The 19,744-nt window shown below is 51.9% G+C and overlaps 1 protein-coding gene across 1 annotated transcript; it reads right to left on the bottom strand.

Moving 5' to 3' along the window:
* Nucleotides 1-772: 772 nt before the first annotated feature.
* Nucleotides 773-5,891, bottom strand: BHLHE40 (basic helix-loop-helix family member e40). The gene is made up of 5 exons (XM_082321357.1): nucleotides 5,654-5,891; nucleotides 5,483-5,552; nucleotides 5,165-5,272; nucleotides 4,381-4,504; nucleotides 773-3,363 (listed from the first exon to the last, which is right to left on the bottom strand). Exons 1-5 carry the CDS (start codon nucleotides 5,731-5,733, stop codon nucleotides 2,504-2,506), a joined length of 1,242 nt encoding a protein of 413 aa, XP_082177483.1. The 5' UTR covers nucleotides 5,734-5,891; the 3' UTR covers nucleotides 773-2,503.
* Nucleotides 5,892-19,744: the final 13,853 nt, after the last annotated feature.

The following is a 19,744-nucleotide window of genomic DNA, read 5'->3' as shown; positions in this document are numbered from 1 at the left end:
GGAGAAGCACAGCAGCGTGCCCGGGCATGTAAGGGGGTGGCACAGGTTCCTCCTGACAGAGGCAGGATCTGGCCCTGCCCGAGCGCTCAGCAGCAGCACGGTGGCTATCCCTCCCAGCCGAACCGGCCGCCATGGAGTCAACCAGGGCTTTCCCCGGCAAAGGCGGCGTGGGCGGAGGAGGGCGTCCCTGGCCCCCCGCCAGCCAGGACAGCCGTTGTGCGAGGAGCCACCCCGCGCCTCGCACACCCCTCGGACCTCGAGGGGAGGCAGCGGCTTTGCGAGGCTGTGACGCAGGGCTGAAGGACGCTGGCAAAGCAAAGCCCCTGTTTGTAAAAAGCCCGTTTTGCCTCCAGATAATGGGCAAAGCTTGCAGAGAAGATGCATCCTCTATGGCCAGGGGCTGCCTCCTCCTCCTCCTCCTCCCTGCTGAGCTTGGGGCAGATGAGCCAAAAAGCCAGGCCCAGAGAGCACAAAGTGAAATAAGAAGCAAGCAGGAAAGCCAGCCAGGCTCTCCTGGCACCTTACTTGGATTGGGAAGGAGAAAAATCCCCGAAGGTGCCAAGGGAGTTAAAATAAATAAATATCCCTGGGGACACGGGTAACGGGACCCTGAGCTGCCTTCGGGCACTGGCGGCACAGGAGCTGTCAAGGGAGCGAGGAGAGCCCCGCTCCTCCCTGCGCCCGTCTGCTCGCCTCCGGCTGCTGGGCCGGACCCTACGAAGTGACCCTGCTCAAACATTTACAAGCACAGGAAGCAAACCCTTATCTTCCACAGGAAAAGAATTATTTTATTAAGTATTTTTAAACAACTACTTAACATTTACTCAAGATAAAAATATGTACAATATCCCACCTTGAAGAAGGCTCCAAAATATAAACACTGTACCTCTCCCTAGAGAAAAACAAAAAATTCTTCTCTTCAAAAAACAAAAGACAACCCAGAAACAAGAATACATTCATATTTCTCACTTCTTTATGCTCAAGTAGTTATACAAATAATAGACATCTGAAACATTTTACCTTTTAATATATTTATATAATATATATATATTTATAACAGGATTTTACAAACAAAGGCAACAACTGTATACCAAAAAAACAAAAACCAACAACAAAATAAACGTTAGAACACAATCTGCAATCAAGCATAGTGCATCTCAACAGCTGGTGCAATGGGAGGGCAAAATGAAAATCCATACAACAGGGTTTCTGGACACAAGTTCTAAAAACCACTAAGAAAAAAAAAAACCAGCACTGCATTTTGCAGTGAAGTAGTTGGTTTTTTTTTTAATTAAAAAAAAAAAAAGCCAAATTGGACATGATGTTCCTCTGCGGAGAAAGACCCTCGCAGTTTAATGGGACAAGTGTCAGCACCCTAACCCTCGTTCGTTAATACAGTAATGTGGGCCAGGGTTTGCCAAGGAGACTAAGGAATTTAGATGTTCAAACCCCACCGGGATTAGACTCCTTTGAAAATCCCAGCCTTTTAATTTTTCAAAGGCACTGACAGGGGCATGTTCAGCAGGCATCATGCTGTCGACTTTGGCTGAATTGCTCCCTCTTGCATGAAGCTCTCGACTTGCCCCGCGCTGGGAAGCGGCTGCTCGCTGGCTGGGCCCCCACTGATGGGACTCGTAAAACCATTCTGATTTCCAATAGACTAGACCCGGCGAAACTGTACAGCAGCAGCGAGAGAGAGGCCTGGAGTCAGGTGCAACAAGCAAAGTGATCCTTGGGATATTTTCTCCCCTACCCGGCCCAAACTAGCAGCTCAAGTTACAGGAAGGGGCACGTGTTAATTTATTTATTAGATGTACGCCATGTAAAGCTTCCAAGCAGCATCTACCTTTTATTTCTTAAAATATATATAGAGAGATATATATATATCAGCAAAGGTGTGGAGAGAAACCCGTCTTAAGTCTACCTGACTGTGCATGACCAAGCCGCGACCGCTGCTCTGCTCCTCCTACGCTTTCGGTGGCATTGCCACCACCGCCGCACTGCGCTCGGGGCTGCCGCGCCGGTCACTCAGACACTGGCGACTGATGGGGCACCGAATCAGTTCGGCTCAAACTGCCGGCAGTGGGGCCGTTGCCTTAAAAGCCCTTATGAGAAGTACCGTATTTTTATATTCACAGACCCTAAACCCAAGTCTGCCTAATGGAATATTTTTTTCACAGCTTTGCAATAGTCACAGCTGACTGAGTCAACTGTTGTTCTGTAGATGCGGAGAGGGAAGAAGGTAAGGGGTAAAGCACAAAACCCTTTTTTTTTTTTTCTTTTGGAAGTAGTTCTGAATTGCTAACCTGGGCACATCCTTCATCCTTCTCCAAGCTACCTGACAAGTCAGAGAAAAGGGGATTTAGCTTCCTACGTGCAGTGAACCTTATCCCCACACCTCAGTCCGGCCAATATATAAAAGTGAAACAGTCTCAAACTAAAAAAAAAAAAAAAAAAAAAAAAAAAAAAAAGAAACGAAAAGAAAAGGAAAGTCACACTGTGCTTAGTCTTTGGTTTCCAAGTTCAAAGGAGGAATCTGCTTCAAAGCTTGAAGCAGAGCCGAGGAGTCGATAGGGGAATGGGCCGGTATAGGAGAAGGGAGTCTCTGGGGCATCAGCAGAGGCGGGGAGATTTTATCAGGGTTCATGAACCCCGTAAGTGCTGCGGCAGAGGCTGGGAGGCTGGGGTACAAGACAGGTACGGACGCCGGGTACCAGCACTTCTCCAGCATGGGCAGGTAGGCTGTTGCGGATGGTGGGATCAAATAGAAAGGCAGGCACAAGGGAGGCTGGTGAGCGTGGGGACCCAGGAAGCTGCTGGAAGAGCCCATCATGTCGCTGCCAAAAGGGCCCTCGTCCTCCGGCGACTCCAGCCTGCTCCTTTTGGCTGGCGGGTCCTCAGTCTCTTGCTTAATAGAGCTTATTCTCTCCTGGACAGCATACTTGAGTTCGGTATCCTTTTTGAAATACTGCTGTTCGGATTTGGAGTCACTTTTCTCCAGCTCTCCCCCATACCCGCTGTCCGTGTCTGTGTCGCTGCCGCTCTGCTCCCCACTGGAGTGAGCGAATGTCCTCTGGATCACAGGCACGCAGTTTTTCCCGTGTCCCTCCGCCGCTTTGGTCAAGGAGACGGGTTTCTCTTTCAAGTCCACCATTTTAGGAGGGATGTCTCCAGACTTGCGGCCGGCTCCGCCCTGGAGCACCTCGGAGGCCATTCGGTGCAGATGGCTGACCAGCTGGGACGACTTCAGGTCCTTGCCGTTCTCATGCTTTGCCAGGTATTGCAGCATTTCCTTGGCACACATCTGGAAACCAGATCGAAACATTTCCTGGCTGGAATCAAGGTTTCTTGATGACAGGTCACCTGAGGAAACATTAACAGAAAGAAATTAAAAATTAACAATGTGCAAAATAGTTCCATTACCATCTTTGAGGCGGACTGGAGGCGATATTAAACTTCGGTTACAGCACAGCTAGAGAAGTGAACTTGATGGCCAACCTGAATTTTGCATACATTCCCCTGATTTCTGTGTAAGCGTACATTTTTGTCTGAACATCCACCTGTCTGCTTTTACATAACAACTTTAAACTTATTTTTTAGTTCTGTATTTACTGTATATGCCACCTTCAACAGGTGCTGAAGTACAGAGCAAAGGAGTGAGTCAAGCTGGTGCCTTCCCTGGGAAACACCCCAGGAAAGGCAGATTGCACCTCGCCCTTCACCTCCAGGCAGAGAGCTCCTGGAGCACGTCTACCCGCCAGCAGATCTGCCAACCTCAGGCGATTTTGCTTCAGCTTAAAGCTCTATTGCACTCCCTGTGGCTGTCAGAGCAGTGGAAGGCTCTTCAGAAAAACTAAATTTTACTTTATCAGATTCACGTGAGTGCCACATGTGAAAACAGAAGGAGGAAGTGCATCTAAAGCATGATAAGCTAATATACCGGGTCCCCTCTTTGCCTGCTAGCTTGTTTATAGAGAGACCTAAAGGTGTCTATAAAAAGCAGATTTATATGTATATTCAGAAAAAAAACCCAAACAAACAAAACTGGGTTTGATCCAAAACTCATGAACACAAACGGGAAGATTTGAATGGCTTTGGAGAGAACGTCATGGCAAACCTGGGCTTTAAATACAACTACTTAAAATCCAATTTAATTTCAAAACAACTCCACAGGGCACTCTACATTGACCATATTGAGAAATGCACCTTTTTTCTGTAAAAGCTCATAAGCAAAGCAAGAGAAAATGACGGCGATTAAAGGCAAGAACTCCTGCCTCCTCCCTTCTCAAGAACGAAGTGTCACAACTGCATTTCAAAGACTCAGAGAGAAAGTCCATCAAGCGCACGCAGGTTCTCACACAATACAATTTGAGTACTCACCCGCTTGTAAACCATTCTGCAAAGCAATTATTTTCTGCTGCTGCTGCTCAATGAGATTGGTTAGTGCTTTCACATGCTTCAAGGTGAGCTCGAGAACCACGGCCTTCTCCAAGTGACCTAGAGTCTGAAAGCAAAGGGACAGGTTGGCATCCGCCGTGGGTTCGGCCACGCACGCAGGAGCCTGACGGGGCTGCCAACGTTTTCCAAATAACAGAGGAAGGACCGACGTGGTTTGGAGAAAAGGCTTGCAGGCAGTACCTCGACCCTGAACAGTCCAGGACTATAAATGACAACATTCCATGAAAATAACTTAAAAAGCAGGCTCCAGAAAAGGCTATTGCGGAATCCTATGGGCATTTTCGGACCAGCCGCATAGCTCAAAGAGAAGCATTTTATTTATCAGTTCTGCCGGCCCTGCCGGCACCCTGACCTTAGCACAGGGGAGCCCGGCCGGGGGCTCCTCCCGGCCGCCGCGGGGGGCCGAGCCCCGCGGGCAGCTCCCGCAGAACCGGGCAGCTCCCGAAGCCGCCCGAGGACTCCGCTCCCGGGACAGTCTGGGATGCGTTCACAGCCCGCCTGGGGCGTGCGGACGCCGCGGGGCACGGGACGCGACGGAGGGGGGGAGAAACAGAAAAAAACCCAAGGCAAATCCCCGCTGAAATGGCAGGGAAGGAGCCGGCCGCGGAGCAGCCGCTGCCGCGGGCGCCTGTGCTGGAAGGCGCCGGCTCCGTCCAGCCCCGCCGGCGGCGGCGGGTCCCGGGGCCGCCCCGCCGCTCCCACCTACCGTCAGCTTGAGGTGCTCGGGCAGCAGGTCCTTCAGCTGGGCGATGCACTCGTTGATCCTGTCGCGCCGCTTCTTCTCTATCAGCCTGTGAGGCAACTTGTAGGTCTCCTGCAAGGGCAGCGGCAGCGGGTCAGCGCGCCCCGCACGCCCGGCGCTCCCCGCTCCTGCTGTCCGTCTGTCCGCCGGCAGCAGCGGCCGGACCGCCGCGGCCAGAGGGCCGCTCCCCCCGCCCGGCCCCGCGCCGGGAGCAGCCCGCAGGCAGCCTCCGCCGGGAAACTTCGGTTCCCGGGGCGGGCTGCCCCGCAGCCCCCCATTTACCTTATTGTCCTCGCTCCGCTTTAACCCCCTCCTGGGCTTGTACACTTGGTACATGTGCGCGAAGTCCAGCCTGCACGGGCGAAACGAAAGCAGCGAAATTATCCCTGTCCCCCGGGGACCGCGGCGGGGCCGCTCCTCCCCCCGCGCCCGCCGCCGTCCGCCGCCGCTTACCCCGGCACGTCGCCGCTCTCCAGGGCGGGCAGCTTGCCCAGGCAGCCGGGCGGGGGCTGCGCGCCGGGGATCCGCTCCATGGCGGTGGGGCGCGGAGGGCTGCGGAGCGGAGCTCGGGGCGCGGGCGGGCGGCGCTCAGGGCGGGCTGCTCATGCCGGGTCCGCGCCGCGCGGGCTGAGGAGCGGCGGGCGGCGGCGGGCCGGGTTAAATGCGGGCGAGTGGGTGGACGGGAGCGACGTGCGCTACCCTGTGACTGCCGGCACGTCTGGCGGCCGCCGGGGCGGGCGGGCCGGCCCCCGTCACATGAGCCTCACGTGTCGGCAGCGCCGCCGCCGCCGCGCAACGTGCCGGGGCGGGGCGGGGCCGGGGCCCGCCGCCGGCCGCGACGGGGACCCCCGCGGGTCGGCGCCGCCGGCGGCCCGCTCCCGGGGCGGCGGGAGGGGAATTCGGCGCAGCTCCAGCCTCGAAGCCGCGCCCCGGGTGCGGTGTGGACCCCGCCGCGCCTACCGGCACCGCTGCGGTGGTGGAGGCTGCTGCCTCTTGCCCGTCTCCTCGTACAGAGTGGACGCCCCCCCCCCCCCCCCCAACCCAAAAGAGGCGTAAACGCAGAGCCCAACTAAATCTGCAGCCTCGGAGCTTTGGAAACGCGACAAAATAACCGAGAGCAGCTATGAAATGGCTACAGATAAATGCCAGCATCGCAGAGAAGTTTAGGACGTCTCACGCTTTTGCAAAGCATCTGCGATTCTTGGATGCCAGCTGTTGCAAAACGCTGAGCACGGTGATAAAGGTGTGTACCTGCCAAAGCAACCCTCTTCTCTTGAAGGGCTTATGGTCATTTTCCCTGCCGAATGCTGAACAAGTAGAGGCAAGCTCATCAGATAAAAGGCGCATTTAGCAAGATAAGGTAATAGCAGAACTCCAGCACAGAGCCTCTGCTATCGCCTCAGAGAGTCCTGGTCCGCTCCACGTCGGGAGGAACCTGAGGTCAGGAGGCATTACGTGAGAGCACAAAGAGATTTTATACGGGCGATGGAGACAGGCCTTTTAAGGCTCACCGCCATCTGAAGGCGCATGTCGTTACCAGGAGGAATCCTAAGGGAAGTCAGAGCCTCGCAGAAATCTGCTAGCCATAAATGTAAGGTTGCTAAAAACCAAAAAGCTCTTCACAAGATCCCAGCTGCATCTCCAGCCTAAACAACGCAGCGCTGTATCAGTGGCACGGAGCTCCCCAGGAGCAGATGCTTAGGTTGTCCCACTCAATATGGTCTTCTCGGTACTTTGCGTCTGAGCCTGCAAACCTGGCGTGTGTGGCCGTGACCTGCTCGCTGATCTTGAGGGTCCGCTGTGATGCTGCAGACCCAGCCCACCGCGGAGGAGAGGACTTACGGACTGAAAATGCAGCGCTGAGTATAAGTGGGGGCAGGATCGCAGCTCGGGGCTGTGGACTTCTCAGAGCAGAGACTGTCTTCCATACAGGCGCCGAACAAATTCAGCAATAACGGTCAGAAGAGATGCAACTGATGCGTTTGTCCCTTCCTGCAGTTCAGGGGAAAGTAACCAGCCTAAATAGCGGGTATTGAATCAGATGGTTCATTCTCTCTCTGCCCTGAAGACCCAAGCTGTTATTTTCCAAACAAAGGGGGGAAAAAAATACGTACAGTTTTTAATCTGTCCCATCACTGACCCTCTGACCAAGGCAACAGAAATAGAGCTTGCTGCAACTGATTGCTAATGAAAAATGAGGTTTGGAGCCAACCTGCTCCGCATTTTAAGTTGCAGACTCCAAATGTACGTGGACAGTTTCATGCCCATGAATTGTCTGACTCCTGCATGCTCTTTCAGATATTCGGTACATTCCTGCAGTGGGTGGTGAGCTACAAATCAGGGTCAGAGGTAATCCCCAATTATTTAGCCCTTTTACTGTTCTCGTGCTTGCCAAACAATTCTCCATATCAGGATTTAGTCATGACCTTAAGGGACGTTGCCAAGGATTTAGGAGTCCCCCTAAAAAGAGGATCCAAATGAAGTTATTACATTCTTGGGCATCAAGTTAGATTGCTGGAGAGTTGAATTACATTTTCCTGGGGATCAGTTTTCATAAGCTAGGGCTGATGCAATCATCAATTTGCCTTCTTGATTTTGTTTGCTGAATTATTTCTACATGGAGGGTTCCTTTACAATGTATGATTAAGGCAGTAGCAAAATGTTTAAAAAGGCTTAATTTTCTAAAGCCATTCATTGAGCAGCAGGTCTCCTGAATGCTTGTTGCAGAAGGGCTGAGAGTCACAGGACAGCGGCAGCTCGCGTCCAAGGGGGATTTGCAGCTATTTACAGACGCAGTAAAAGGCGAGGGTTTGGGGGCCGGTTGGAAGGTGTGCTGAAGGCGGGCTGGGGGCGACGAGCTCCTGGACCTGCCCCTTCCCCGCAACTGTCCCCTTCTGACCACAGCGATTTGGGGGGAAACGTTCCGAAAATCCCTGGCACCGACGCCTGATCGGAGCCTATGTGGGCAGCGCTGGGAGTTAACAGATGGGTTGTGGATTCAAGCGTACGATAAGGTTACTGAGGGTGGTTTTGTTTTAAAATGTCTCTTACTTAATATATCCATGAAGGCCAGGCATGTGCCTGTGGCCTGTAATCAAATCGCTGACTCTCCCTCTCTCTCATTTCCAGCAATCTCGTTTCAGGTTACTGGCACCGGAGGTGAAAGAACAGCCATGTCTTGGCCCAGCAGCTAAGGCTGGACGCTGAGGTTATGCCGTGCGGGAGGCGCTGCACGGACGCGGTTAGCCCTCAGCATCTGATGGACGACCTCAAGGCCTTGATAATTAATACCCATTACTTTTTGCCGAAATAAAAGTTTCAGTGGGAGCCAAACTGCCTCTCAGAGAGCAGGGGAGCGGGGTGCGCTCCTTGCCCAGCCTTTGCTCAGTAAATGTGGCGGCTCTTCTTCCCCTGAGACAGGCACATCTCCAGCCACAGCACCAGCCTCTGGGATGGACCTGAAGGTCCTCGGTGGGCAGCAGGGTGCTGTCAGCCATGCAGGACGGTACCTCCATCTAACACCCACTGCCTTACTGCAGCCTGAGGTCTGCGGTACTTAAGCATCTTGGTCAGTGTCGAATGTATCAAGCCAGGAGTGCTCAGGATCAGCAGCTCCCAGGAGACCTGCACGTCTGATTTCCCAACCGTACTAAGGCACGCGTAGGAGAGCCTTCACCCATCAGCTGCAGGAAGGATCCCAAAAGGGACACAGTGTGACTTAAGAGCATAGGCTCTGAGGAATGGTTTGTCACCCACCAGGGCTCTGCCTTGTCCTTCTGGTAGCCTGCAGGTAGTTGCAAAAGCTTGAATTTAGCGTGAAGTCTGGTGGTTTCAGCTGCGTGTACGTGTGACTCACTATCTCAATAGCACAGCTGGCCACGCTCGCTGCCGCGATGAAAGGAATTGTCCGCACATTAGAATGAGTCGAGATTTAGTATTGCGAGTACGTGCGCCGATCGCTGCTTAATTACATTGGTTTAGGCTACCATGGACACTGCTTGGATAAAACACTGGGAAAACCTAGCGAGAGCTGTGGTCTCTGTGGAGTCCTGGGCAAGCGAAGGGCCCTCCCTCCGGCACTACCCTGGATCGCTGCCGGGCACGTGAGAGCTGCGGGTATGACGCTGGCACCGCTCAGTGAAACTTGCCCGAGGACTTTTCAAATCAAAGCCATTCCCCTCTTTGAGCGGAGATGTTTGCCAGCACTCAGTGTAGCAGTGGGAGGAATATGTAGGTGGAAACTATTTGGAAGTGGCAAAATTTGTGGACATTACAATTCATAATAAGAGACTTTAGCCCACTTTGATACTCTGTTTAATAAAACATGCCTGCTTCCCGGTGACATCCTGCCCTGCCTCGCACCGCCAGCCAAACCCAGGCAGCCAAGGAGCTCACGCTGTTTAACCAGTTCCCCGCCGGCTGGTTGCACCATCTCGTGAGAAAGAACTCCAGGCGTGCACACCCGTGCGCACCCATGCACGCCCCGCCAGCGGTGCGCCCGGCTGCAGCCTGACCCTGCTAGCACGAGCAGAGCCCTGAACCTCTGTCTGCACGTGGCGTAAGAGCGATTTCAAAGGCGACGTCCCCTGTCCCCTGCTGCTGTGCCCACGCTGCGTGGCCTCGGCAGAGCTCAAGTGGGGCAAGGGACGGTGAGGGGTTCCCCCCGCTTTGGAGACGGCAGGGAGCCAGCTGTGGGCAGGACAGCTGGGCTGCCAACCCGGCCTGCTCAGGAGCAGGAGTTGCTTCTCCTCCCGAGTGACAGAGTTGTCTGGTGGATGCTTTGCACAATGGTATCTGATCACATTCCTCCTTCTGCCTAACATCAAACAGTGAGTCAGCGATGAAGCCTCATCAGATGTCTCTCTGCTTCGGCTTTCATATCTGAAAAGCAGAAAGGATGGTGCTCTGCAAGTATGCAAAGCAAAGAAAGTAGGGTGCCTTTAGATCTACGACTTAGAAAATACCACACCTTTTAACTACAGCATTATTTATTTTTCGCTGGCATCCACATACCCCAGCAGGAATCCATACCACCAGGGCTCATAGCTAAGGGAGATTTTGTTCTTTTGGGGGGATGCAGGTAGCAACAGCTACAGGGCCAAACTACATTACGTCTGAGTCAAATATTTACATAAAAAGTATTCTGAACTTGCTAACTATTTAAAAAAAATTACACACCACACCCCCCCTAAAAAAAGTAATAAAATAAATCCAGAACAGGTAGAAGAAGAGACTGGGAGTATGTTCCTCCTACAGTTCATGTCAGGACACAGACGAGTTAAACCTTGACCCCTGAACCCGAGCCTGCTGGACAAGGTCTGTGCGATCTGCGTGCTCATGGCGTACAAGGCGCCTGTTGATCAGCTCAGGGGACTTGCTTCAAACTGTAAATATCATTAGCAGCAGCGGCAGGGCGAAGGCTGTTTGTCGGGGTTCGTGGCAGAGGTGAAGAGCGCAGCAGTTCAGTGTGGGAAGCTGGCTGGGACAAAACCGGGCAGGCGGCTCAAGCAGTGCCATGGGGAGCCCAGCTGAACTTTTGCAGGGACACCATCGGCTCCCGTGGCTGGAGATAAGGGAGAACAAGGCTGTATCCTGCGTGTGGACTCGCTTAGCCCAGCCTGGTCTTTGTAGGCGTGTACGAGCGTACGGGCTCAAGCACCTGCTTGCGAGGGGAGCGGGATGCCCCATGGCTGGCTGAGGGCTGCAGTTGTCCTGATGAACGGGGGGCTACTTAAGGTGTGCGGATGGCTGACTGTGTTGGGAGAGGAAAAGGGTTTATTGGCACTCTAACTCGCTAGTAGTTAACGAACATTTGACCCCTTTGAATAAATGCGATGCAAAGAAAACGCAGGCGGTAGGGGAAATGCAGGTGCACGGGCTCCTTCGTAACAGGCCAGACAAACCATACGCTTGAGATTGCTTCCTAGTCATGCAGACTTAAAAAACACTTGGATGTGAATATCATTAAGCTCTGGGGTAGTCTGGAGCAGCCGTGGGAGAATGTAACCAGTCATTTTCTAAATAAGAAGCCAAACCTCTGAATCCAGATCCACCTCCTCCCAAACTCCCAGTCCAATCCCATGTGCATCACGAGCCAGATGTGGCTTGGGCATTACTCCTCCTGCAAATTCAGCTGAAATGAGCACAAACGGGAATTAAATGGAATAGGAAATATTCACGGCTGATTTGTGCCTAATCAAGATTACACACAGTTTTGCTGACTGCGTTCCTCCGGCACGAAACAGGACCACTCTGCATCGCAGGGGCTCCTCACCTAAACAGCACCGGGAGGGGAACATGCCCATATTTACGTAGAAAATACAGCCCATTGGGACAGAGAAAAAGGCAAAGTACACCCAAGGCATCCCTACGAGAAGTACAAGTTGACAGGAATGTCTCTCATAGTGCCCTTCCCTCTGTATCAGAAGTGATCTGGCTGAGAAGTCCTGGAGCAAACCACAACTGAGGGTGTTGCTGTCTTCCCCAAATACTTTCTCTAATGAGGTTTTTAAATAGTTTTGCCCCGCCTACACTGGCAGCCAGAGCACTTTCATCTCCAGGTGAATGGGAACCGAGGTGGGACTCTGCTGTCTGCTGGGGAGGATCATTTCCATATTGCAGCCGAGGCGGCGAGGCTGGCAGGCACAACCCGCATGATGGCAGGGAAGTGCTCGTTCTCTTCTCGGAGAGGCTTGCTGATGGTGGTGCAAATATTAACCGCATGCATCAGTGTTTGAAATGCAAAGAGCACTCCGGCAGTGCGGGTTCGCAGGAGAGGAGGTGTGTTTCGGTTACACCTTCACACCGATGAGAACTGCGCATCAGCCAGCAGGTAGCCACTGCAAAAATGAGGTTTATTAACAGGCTACAGGACTCAATTTGTTGCAACCTGTACCTACAGTGCTCTGAGTAACCACACACCTTTCATTCTTAGGTGGCAAAGATCATGCCTATCCTAGAGGTTTTTTGGTGGGTGTGGAAGTACTTTCCATGTAAATTCATCTCGCCCCCTTCTCCTCCCCTGCACTGGCTGCCGGCGGAGCAGCACTGACGTGCAGCCTCAGAGGCGAGCACTCGCCCACCCTCTCGCACACAGCTGAAGAGGAGTCCGAGACTTGCCTTGTACCTCGGCGGGTTCACCTCCCACGGGGATGCCCGAGTAGGTACAGCGTTGGCCTCACACAACCGCTTTGTGGGGCTGGGTATGGGTTCTGAGAGGTCAGAGGGTGCTTTGGGCATTTTTTTCTAAGGGAAAAAGAATAATTTCATCACAAAATACTCACATGGCCCCAGTAATCTGGGGAAATACAAATGGCCACACAAGCTCATTATAACTGTCCCTTCTGATTTTATAAACTGTAAGTCTGTATAATGAAAATAAAGTCCCAGCCCTGAAGAGCTGCGAACATCTGCAGCTGCTGCCCAGATGTGGTCGCCCGGAGCCTCTGCAAAGGTTTCAGGGGAAAACCCCCGTCTGCCTCGCATGTAACGCCAAAACAGAGGACAGAGGTTTCGTTTTATAAACCTCGACCAAGGAGACATTAAGTGCCTTTGATCTCCAGATATAAAAATGATCTTTTGATTTAAGATTATGAAAATGAATAACCATCTGCTAAGAAACAGCTACGGACCCACGTTTTATTGAGGCCATATGGTGTCCAGGGCTTCTACGTATGAATTCAATTAGCTGCTTGTGTCTGCGTCAGTAATTCTGTATCCACCCAGTCATGTTTTTGGAACAAATATTATAATATTCCCATGGATCCTCCAGACAGTGGGAGGTGTTTCCTTCACTGTGAAGGTTTTGGGAAGTGATGACTTTGTCTCATTTTCATCTTACCCTACTCTGTATTTCTAGTCCCTTGCTTCTCAAGGCTTGGAGCTTTCCCCAGGATCTCTGAGCCAGCTGCGGCGCTGAGTAAAGACATCCCCGACGCCAGTTTGCCCGTCGGGGCTCATGTTTTGGCTTTCCCTATCTCCCTCACGGGGAACCTGTCCCGTCCACCTCTCCTACACTGGGACCGAGTTTGCAGTGTTTTTGAGAACATAATCCATTTCTAACCTAAGCCAGATCTACTCCAGTCTCCTTTCCATGGTGCTTACCGGGGGTTTACTCAGGGTTCGGCTCTGCTGAGAGCAAGGTATCTGTTGCCACCACCTTGCAGTCTGGAAGGCTGGCATGATGTAAAGATGCAGTCCTTTTAATAGGCTGCAGAAGGGTGGGAATGACCAGTTGCCTGACTGGCCACCAGTCCCGGCAGACGGGCAGCTTCCCTGCCCAGGAAGCCAGGCTGTGCAGAACCCAGTTAGCTACTGTGATCTTTCAAATCTAAGAATCTGGAAGTCCTCTTTTTTTTTTTTTTTTTTTTCAGGTGTGGCTCGGCACCACACGCTGCACTCAGCAAGCTGCGTATTTGCACTGATTTGCCTCTTTGCAGTGTTGGAAGTGGGAAAAATGCCGTTACGGGAGCGGGCTGGGCAGAAGCCCCGAGAGCAGCAGGTTGTAATTAGGGGCTGCAAGGGCCTCGCTCACAGACTGCACCTTCCTCTGCACCCTGCTAACGCATTTGCACAAGAGAGAGCCTTGAAAAATGCTCCTGAGCAGAAAGTATCCCTAGCAAAGGGATGGTATTTGTTATTTTCTCCTGACTTTTTGGGGGAGAGATGGGGTTGTCAAGATAAACTGCTATTTATAGACATACTTCTCAAAAGGTTTGCCTTTTTCCCTGCTCTTTCTGTGCACATACTAGTGCAGCATAGACATTGCAGGGTTTAGCTTAGGCTAAGAGCTATCAGCTTTTGTAGAGCCCTGCATTACGCCAGAACAACACAGAACAGAGATCATCACACGAACTCCCACTAAGACCGGGGCCGTCTCCTCCCACAAGGACACACTCTGCAGAGACATCCCCCTGCACCCCTGGCCCCTGGCTCCGGCCCTCAGCTGCCGTCCCTCATCCCCCTACCCTGGGAGCACAGCCAGCGGTTCCTTCTCTGTAGCAAATCACTTCTTCCCAGGGCTGACAAGGCTCCTTTACAACCGCCACAGGCTCGGCATCGCTGCTGCCCTAGACCTTGCCTGGAGCACGGCGTGGCAGTCCCGGGAACCGCAGGGCTTCTGCTCCGGCTGCTCCTCCTCAGCTCGCGCGCCCGTTCTGGGTGTCTGACCATCTCCGAGCAGAGTCACAGGCTGTGCACAGAGTCTGGAAAAACGGTCTGCTGCCCCAGCACGTACCTGGGCTTTATTTACTTTTTTTTTTCCTTATAGCATTTTTTAATCTTAATGTCTTACAGTTTCTTTCTACTGGTGGAAGGGGCCGGCCAGCTGAAACATTCTGACATCCTTTACATCTGTAAAACATGGTCCTACCACCTATCTGAAAGCTGGGCCAGGACCCTTTGGACTATCCTCCTTTGTTACATGGAGAAAATTTGAACGAGGATGATGCATTAAAATCCGTGGCCCGCATTGTCATGCTGTCCAGAATGGCACCATCATGCAGCAATCACCCAGAGTTGCCCATGGTACTGTCTCTCGTTTCAGGGGTTTCTCACCAATGATCTATGTTTGACTCTGTTTCAAGAACGGCTTTACATTATCGGTACGTGGTCACATTCCTTCGGTCTGATGTCATTGCTGGGAATTGCTGATTTCATACTTATGTCAGCACAGGGTCTCACTAGGGTCCTTACTGCCACTGCTAGGTGGTCCATCTTCTCCCTGCCTTTCCTGGGGACCAGCCACAGAATCAATGGTCCATCAGGGCATGCTGTGGCTGCTGCGCCTGGGAAACCCGCAGGGACACCTTTCCGGGCTGGCTCTGCTCATCATTCTGCGTGGCTATGATTAGAGATTTATTACCAAATTAGAGGATTATAAGCATAATAATGCACAGCGAAACTACTCATTTCCAAAGATATCTCTTTTTTAGAATAAAATATAAGCCCTTTGCCAGATGGGTTTTACAAAGAAGAGCTCTGAAGAAGCAGCCATGAGGAAAGGGCAGCGGAGTGGAGGGATGAGAAAATGGAGCAGGTTCTCATTAGGGTGCAACGCGTGTAATAATTACTTAGCACAGGGGATGGCAGGGCTCATTTCACTCTGGATCCCACAGCGACTGCAAGCTTGCTTGCATGTGCAGCTGCTACAGGCCTGGAATATAATTTTATAGCTCTGTCTAACCCAAACATCCCTCGCCCCTTCCTTCCCAGGAATTCTTGGGAACTGTATCTGATCCAACACGCCACTTGTTTTTTGTTTTTTTTTTCTTCCCATTGGTGCTGAACTGCTTGATAAAGCAGTTACTGCTCGGAAACAGGATTTTAGGCAGCTAGTTCAAATCTGACACCCATCAATGTGGATTACTCAACTTTACACAGTAGTCATCACTCCGGCTTCTCAGCTCCCTTGACAAAACTCACATAAGCATCCCCACAATGCTATTACCAGGTGTTCTGGTTTTCCATCCTCACAGTTTGTCTTATTCAAGGGACCCACCGAAGCCCCTCTGAGCTGCTGGCAGGTTCTTCGGGACTCCCCTGCTGCAGCCTGCGCCAGCCCAGGCAGGTGGCAGGTTTGGGGCTCCCGAACTTCGATGCAGAACCTTCCGCAAACGCTACATCCAATCCACCCACCCCTACCCATCGCCATCACGCACCACTAACGTCACCCATTTCAAACTGTTTTGAGGAAGGTTGAGAACTGGCTGGTTGAAGCCAAAGTTGTGACTAATATTTTTTGGGGAAAGTACTTTATGTCAAAACAAGTGAAGAGTGAAGTGGAGACATGTGGTACAGAGATGTGTGGAGGTAGGGAGGGGCTTTTTTGTGCCAAATTTCCCTTTTCCCTAAAGGGAGAACCCAAGTTGCCTTATTTCTTAATGTGGAATGTGACAGAGAAGGAAAACTTCCTTCTTTACTTCTTTTAGATCCTCGCGTTTCTAGAAAGCCGCTGAATCACACCCTTATGATACGCTGTCATGGAAATGGGCCCCCTTGGCTTTCACTCACGGCCGCGGTGGGCCAGCCCACCAGCTGGGTTTCATAGCTGTTGAAGCCAGAAGAGCCCCTTGCATTCATCCCGCCGGACACCTGCGTAGCGCAGGCCATAACCACGATTGCAGTACAGCAATCTCTTTTTCTCATTGCTCCTTCCCGCAGCAAGAGGCTGCAGGTTTCAGGCCTTCCAAGGCTTCCCCCAGCCAGAGCAAGCTGTGCAAGCAGGCACACACAGAAACCTGTAAGAAAAGTCAGTGGAGTCCAGGCCCAGGGGCAACTGATGCATCCAGCAGACAACTGCAACAGGTTCATTCCTTATGAGCTACAAAGCCAAGGAGCTGGAGCCAGGTATGTTACACAGAAACATTTGGGTTCTGTGACTTCGTAAGTGAAATAAAAACAATTATTTTTAGTCATTTAGAGCAGGCAAAGGACCCAGCCCTCATAACTACTTTGCTTCCAAAAGTTATTCAAGCCCTATGGAGCCACATATATTTGCTTATTAACTATGTGACTGTAATAGCAAAGCCTCCTTCCTCTCTCTCAAGCTAAAATGTGGTATGTAAAATGGCAGTGCCTTTTATAGCCCTGTGCCCACAAAGACTCAGCTGCAGAAGTCATTTCCTATTTACATCAAAAAAAAGCACAGTTCAGCAAAGATCGCTAGGACTCCAGCCAGCAAGGTGCTGTCTGCAGGTGTGGATGGGTGATTCACCCTCCCGTTGGCAGCCCAGGGCCTGGCTCCAGCCAGCATCCTCTGCCCACAGGTTATCTTCATCCTCCGGCTCCTGGTGCTTCCCCGGGCCCAGGCAATTCCAAGCACACCCAAATAAAGTCCCAAATCAATCCTGTCTGGCCTCACCCTCTTTCTCAGCAGAGGGTTTGGATCGTTTCCATGTCTCTTTTTTCTCTTCCTCCCAGAGGAAGTCCTCCTTAAAAGCAACTCCCTTTGAAAACCTGAGCCAGAAGATTGGACATCGCCTGCCTGCCCTGCTCTCCTAATCTCTTCTGATTAGAGTAACAACCCTCCAAGTCTCTCCTACGCCCCAGACGGGCTTTCCTCTTCCCCCACAAACAGCATCCCCCTTCCAGGGACCAGCCCTGTTACCAACTCCTGCCCTCGTTAACCCTTTCTCAGCCCCTGTACTATTTGTGCTCTCAGCTGCACAGCCCAGCCTCGGGAGGAACAAAGCCCTGGGAGCAGGCGAGCTCCGCAGCGCTCGGGGGGAATCCGTTCGGGGGCATCTGGGCCTGATCCCACTGACAACTACACCGAGGCAGCAGGGAGTTAGGAACTGCACAGGGAAATAAAACATCCCATGGCATAACAGCTGGCTGAAGCCTGTCAATTTTGGCTACTCTTTAAAAACTCATCGGAAATACTAAAATACACTGATTTTTGCTAGCCATCCCGTGGGAACACTGGTATTGTTCCCAGCCAGCAGTGAGGAGCTGTCAGGATGCCCAGAGCATGACATGACCGGCTCGATGCCTCTGGCAACTCCAGTTTCACTGGAAGTCACGGTGCTGTGCCGGAGAGTCTGGTGCTGTGGCTTTGCCACCATCCAGACCTCAGCCCTCTCAGTGCTAACGCACAGCAAAAGGCACTTCCTAGAGACAGATTTTTAAAAAATGAATTTTATCGCTGTCAGCTAACCAAAACCAAGACTCATTTCAGATGATCTTCACAGATAGGTACAGGGGAAATACAAAGCAGGCGACCTCAGGAACAGCCCACCTTAGCCGAGATTGCTCCATTAATCATTTTGGCTGCAACTCAGCATCACCAAAATTAGAGAGCTTTGAGGTGAGCTCTTCAATCTGAGAAGCCGTGTCACATTGTGACTAGATACTGTGCTGAAATTCAGCTGCCGGAATTATGGAGGTGGAAGACCTTTATTTAGCCCGATCTTCCATCATGAAACCTCCTCCAGATTTCCAGCGAAACCCCTTTCGGAGCGTGTCAGAGTGCTGAGTAACAGGACCAGTTCAGCTGACTGCTGTGACCTCCTCCAAGCTGCTTATCCTTGAGTGTTTTGGATACCAAACTATTCTCATCAGAAAATAACTTCCTCAGAAAGTTAGTGGGAGATCTTTAGTCTTGGTTTTCTTATGGGTTTTTAAAATACAAATAAATTCTCTTTCTGTTTGCAAAGAAAACTCTGAAACCTCCTTTAACCAGAAAACAATTTCGAAGCACATTCTGCGTTTGCTTCGGTGCTCTTGCCTCTCCTACGGCCAGCCGTGGCTGTCATTTTATTAATCACTTAGCAACGTTTCTGAGCATGAGTTGGTGCAGTGCCGGGGTCACCACACCCACTACCAAATCACACATCCACACAGCCAACTTTCCAGAAAAAAGAAATTTAAAAAAATCTACTCTTTTGGCATCTCATTCCCACTACTCAAACATTACCAATTTGGGGTGGAAATTTCCTGGCAGGAGCTTCTATTTCCATTCTGCATGTTCCTGAGAAAAGTGGTGAAGAAAGTTTCAGGAGATGAGCTGTGGTGTGCTAGAGCCCCAGCCTTGCCCAAGACTCACTCAAACTCCTCAAATGTAACACCAGCACGTGTTAACGTTGGGGCAACGACGGGGACCACTTCGAGATCTCTGATGTTGCTTAACCAAAGCGAACGGTGTTCTCCCAATCGCCTGAACGGTGATGCTGTGGGGCTCCAAGGTAGGAGAAGCTGCTGTGTGTTTTTGTGAAGACGTGGGTGCATATGCCTGCCCTCCGTACAGACAGACAGACCTCCCTGTTGGACAGACCTTCCTCCTGCGCCTTATACTCCCTGCCAGACCGGCGTTCAGCTCTCACGGTGGAAGCAATAGCCTTCATCCTTGGTCAGGAGAGGGTGCAAACACATGGCACTCCTGTGTCAGGAATTGACTCCTGCCTCTGGCACAGGCTCCAGCCCCCAACTAAGAATGAGACGCAAGTGGCCAAAGGAAGGCCTGAGCTCCATCCCACCCTGGCGCAGGACAACCAACCATTTGTGGTATTTTCTCAGCTGGCTCGAGAGGCACCTTTTGCTCAGGCACAACTTTCCCTGTGCATTGCGTCCTCCACTCAGTGCTGCCATGGAGCTGTAGTGATGCCACCAGGGCTGGCAGGAGGCGGCAGACAAGGCAGCAGCACAGCCACATCACCAATGGGACATTCATGATCCACCATCCCTTGCCACCACTGTCCTATCTTGTTTCTTTCCAATTGCAAGACATGGAAAACCCCCAGAGCCTGATACCAGCCACGTACCAAGGGCAGCTGAGGAGAAGAGTGACTCAGAGGAGGGGAGACTTCCAGGTTGGCCCGGCCGTGGGGGAACCGCCAGCACCCGTGCCCACGGGGGAAGCGAGATGGGGAAGCGGAGCAAGCTGGCACAGGAGGAGGTCAGCAACAGATCAGGTGGGCGCACGGAGGCGTTTCTGAGCTTGCTTTCAGATGAAACAGAGAAATGAGTGCTCATTCTTGCACCTCTCACGAGGGTGTATGACACAGGTAGATATATATGTACGCCTGTCTAGATGCCCCCCTTCCCCCG

The sequence above is a fragment of the Platalea leucorodia genome (genome assembly GCF_965183815.1).
Source record: "Platalea leucorodia genome assembly, chromosome: 9".
NCBI classification, from domain to species: Eukaryota; Metazoa; Chordata; class Aves; order Pelecaniformes; family Threskiornithidae; genus Platalea; species Platalea leucorodia.
Note: the sequence above shows the minus strand (reverse complement) of the source record. Positions and strands in the feature narration are given on the sequence as shown.

What these genes read in the sequence shown, in the direction of transcription:
- BHLHE40 (XM_082321357.1), bottom strand. Translation starts at nt 5,733, where the DNA reads ATGGAGCGGATCCCCGGCGCGCAGCCCCCGCCCGGCTGCCTGGGCAAG. An exon ending in AGCGGAGCGAGGACAATAAG is followed by an intron (nt 5,273 to 5,482) that starts GTAAATGGGGGG and finishes CTGCCCTTGCAG; the next exon opens with GAGACCTACAAGTTGCCTCA. An exon ending in GCAGAATGGTTTACAAGCGG is followed by an intron (nt 3,364 to 4,380) that starts GTGAGTACTCAA and finishes ATGTTTCCTCAG; the next exon opens with GTGACCTGTCATCAAGAAAC.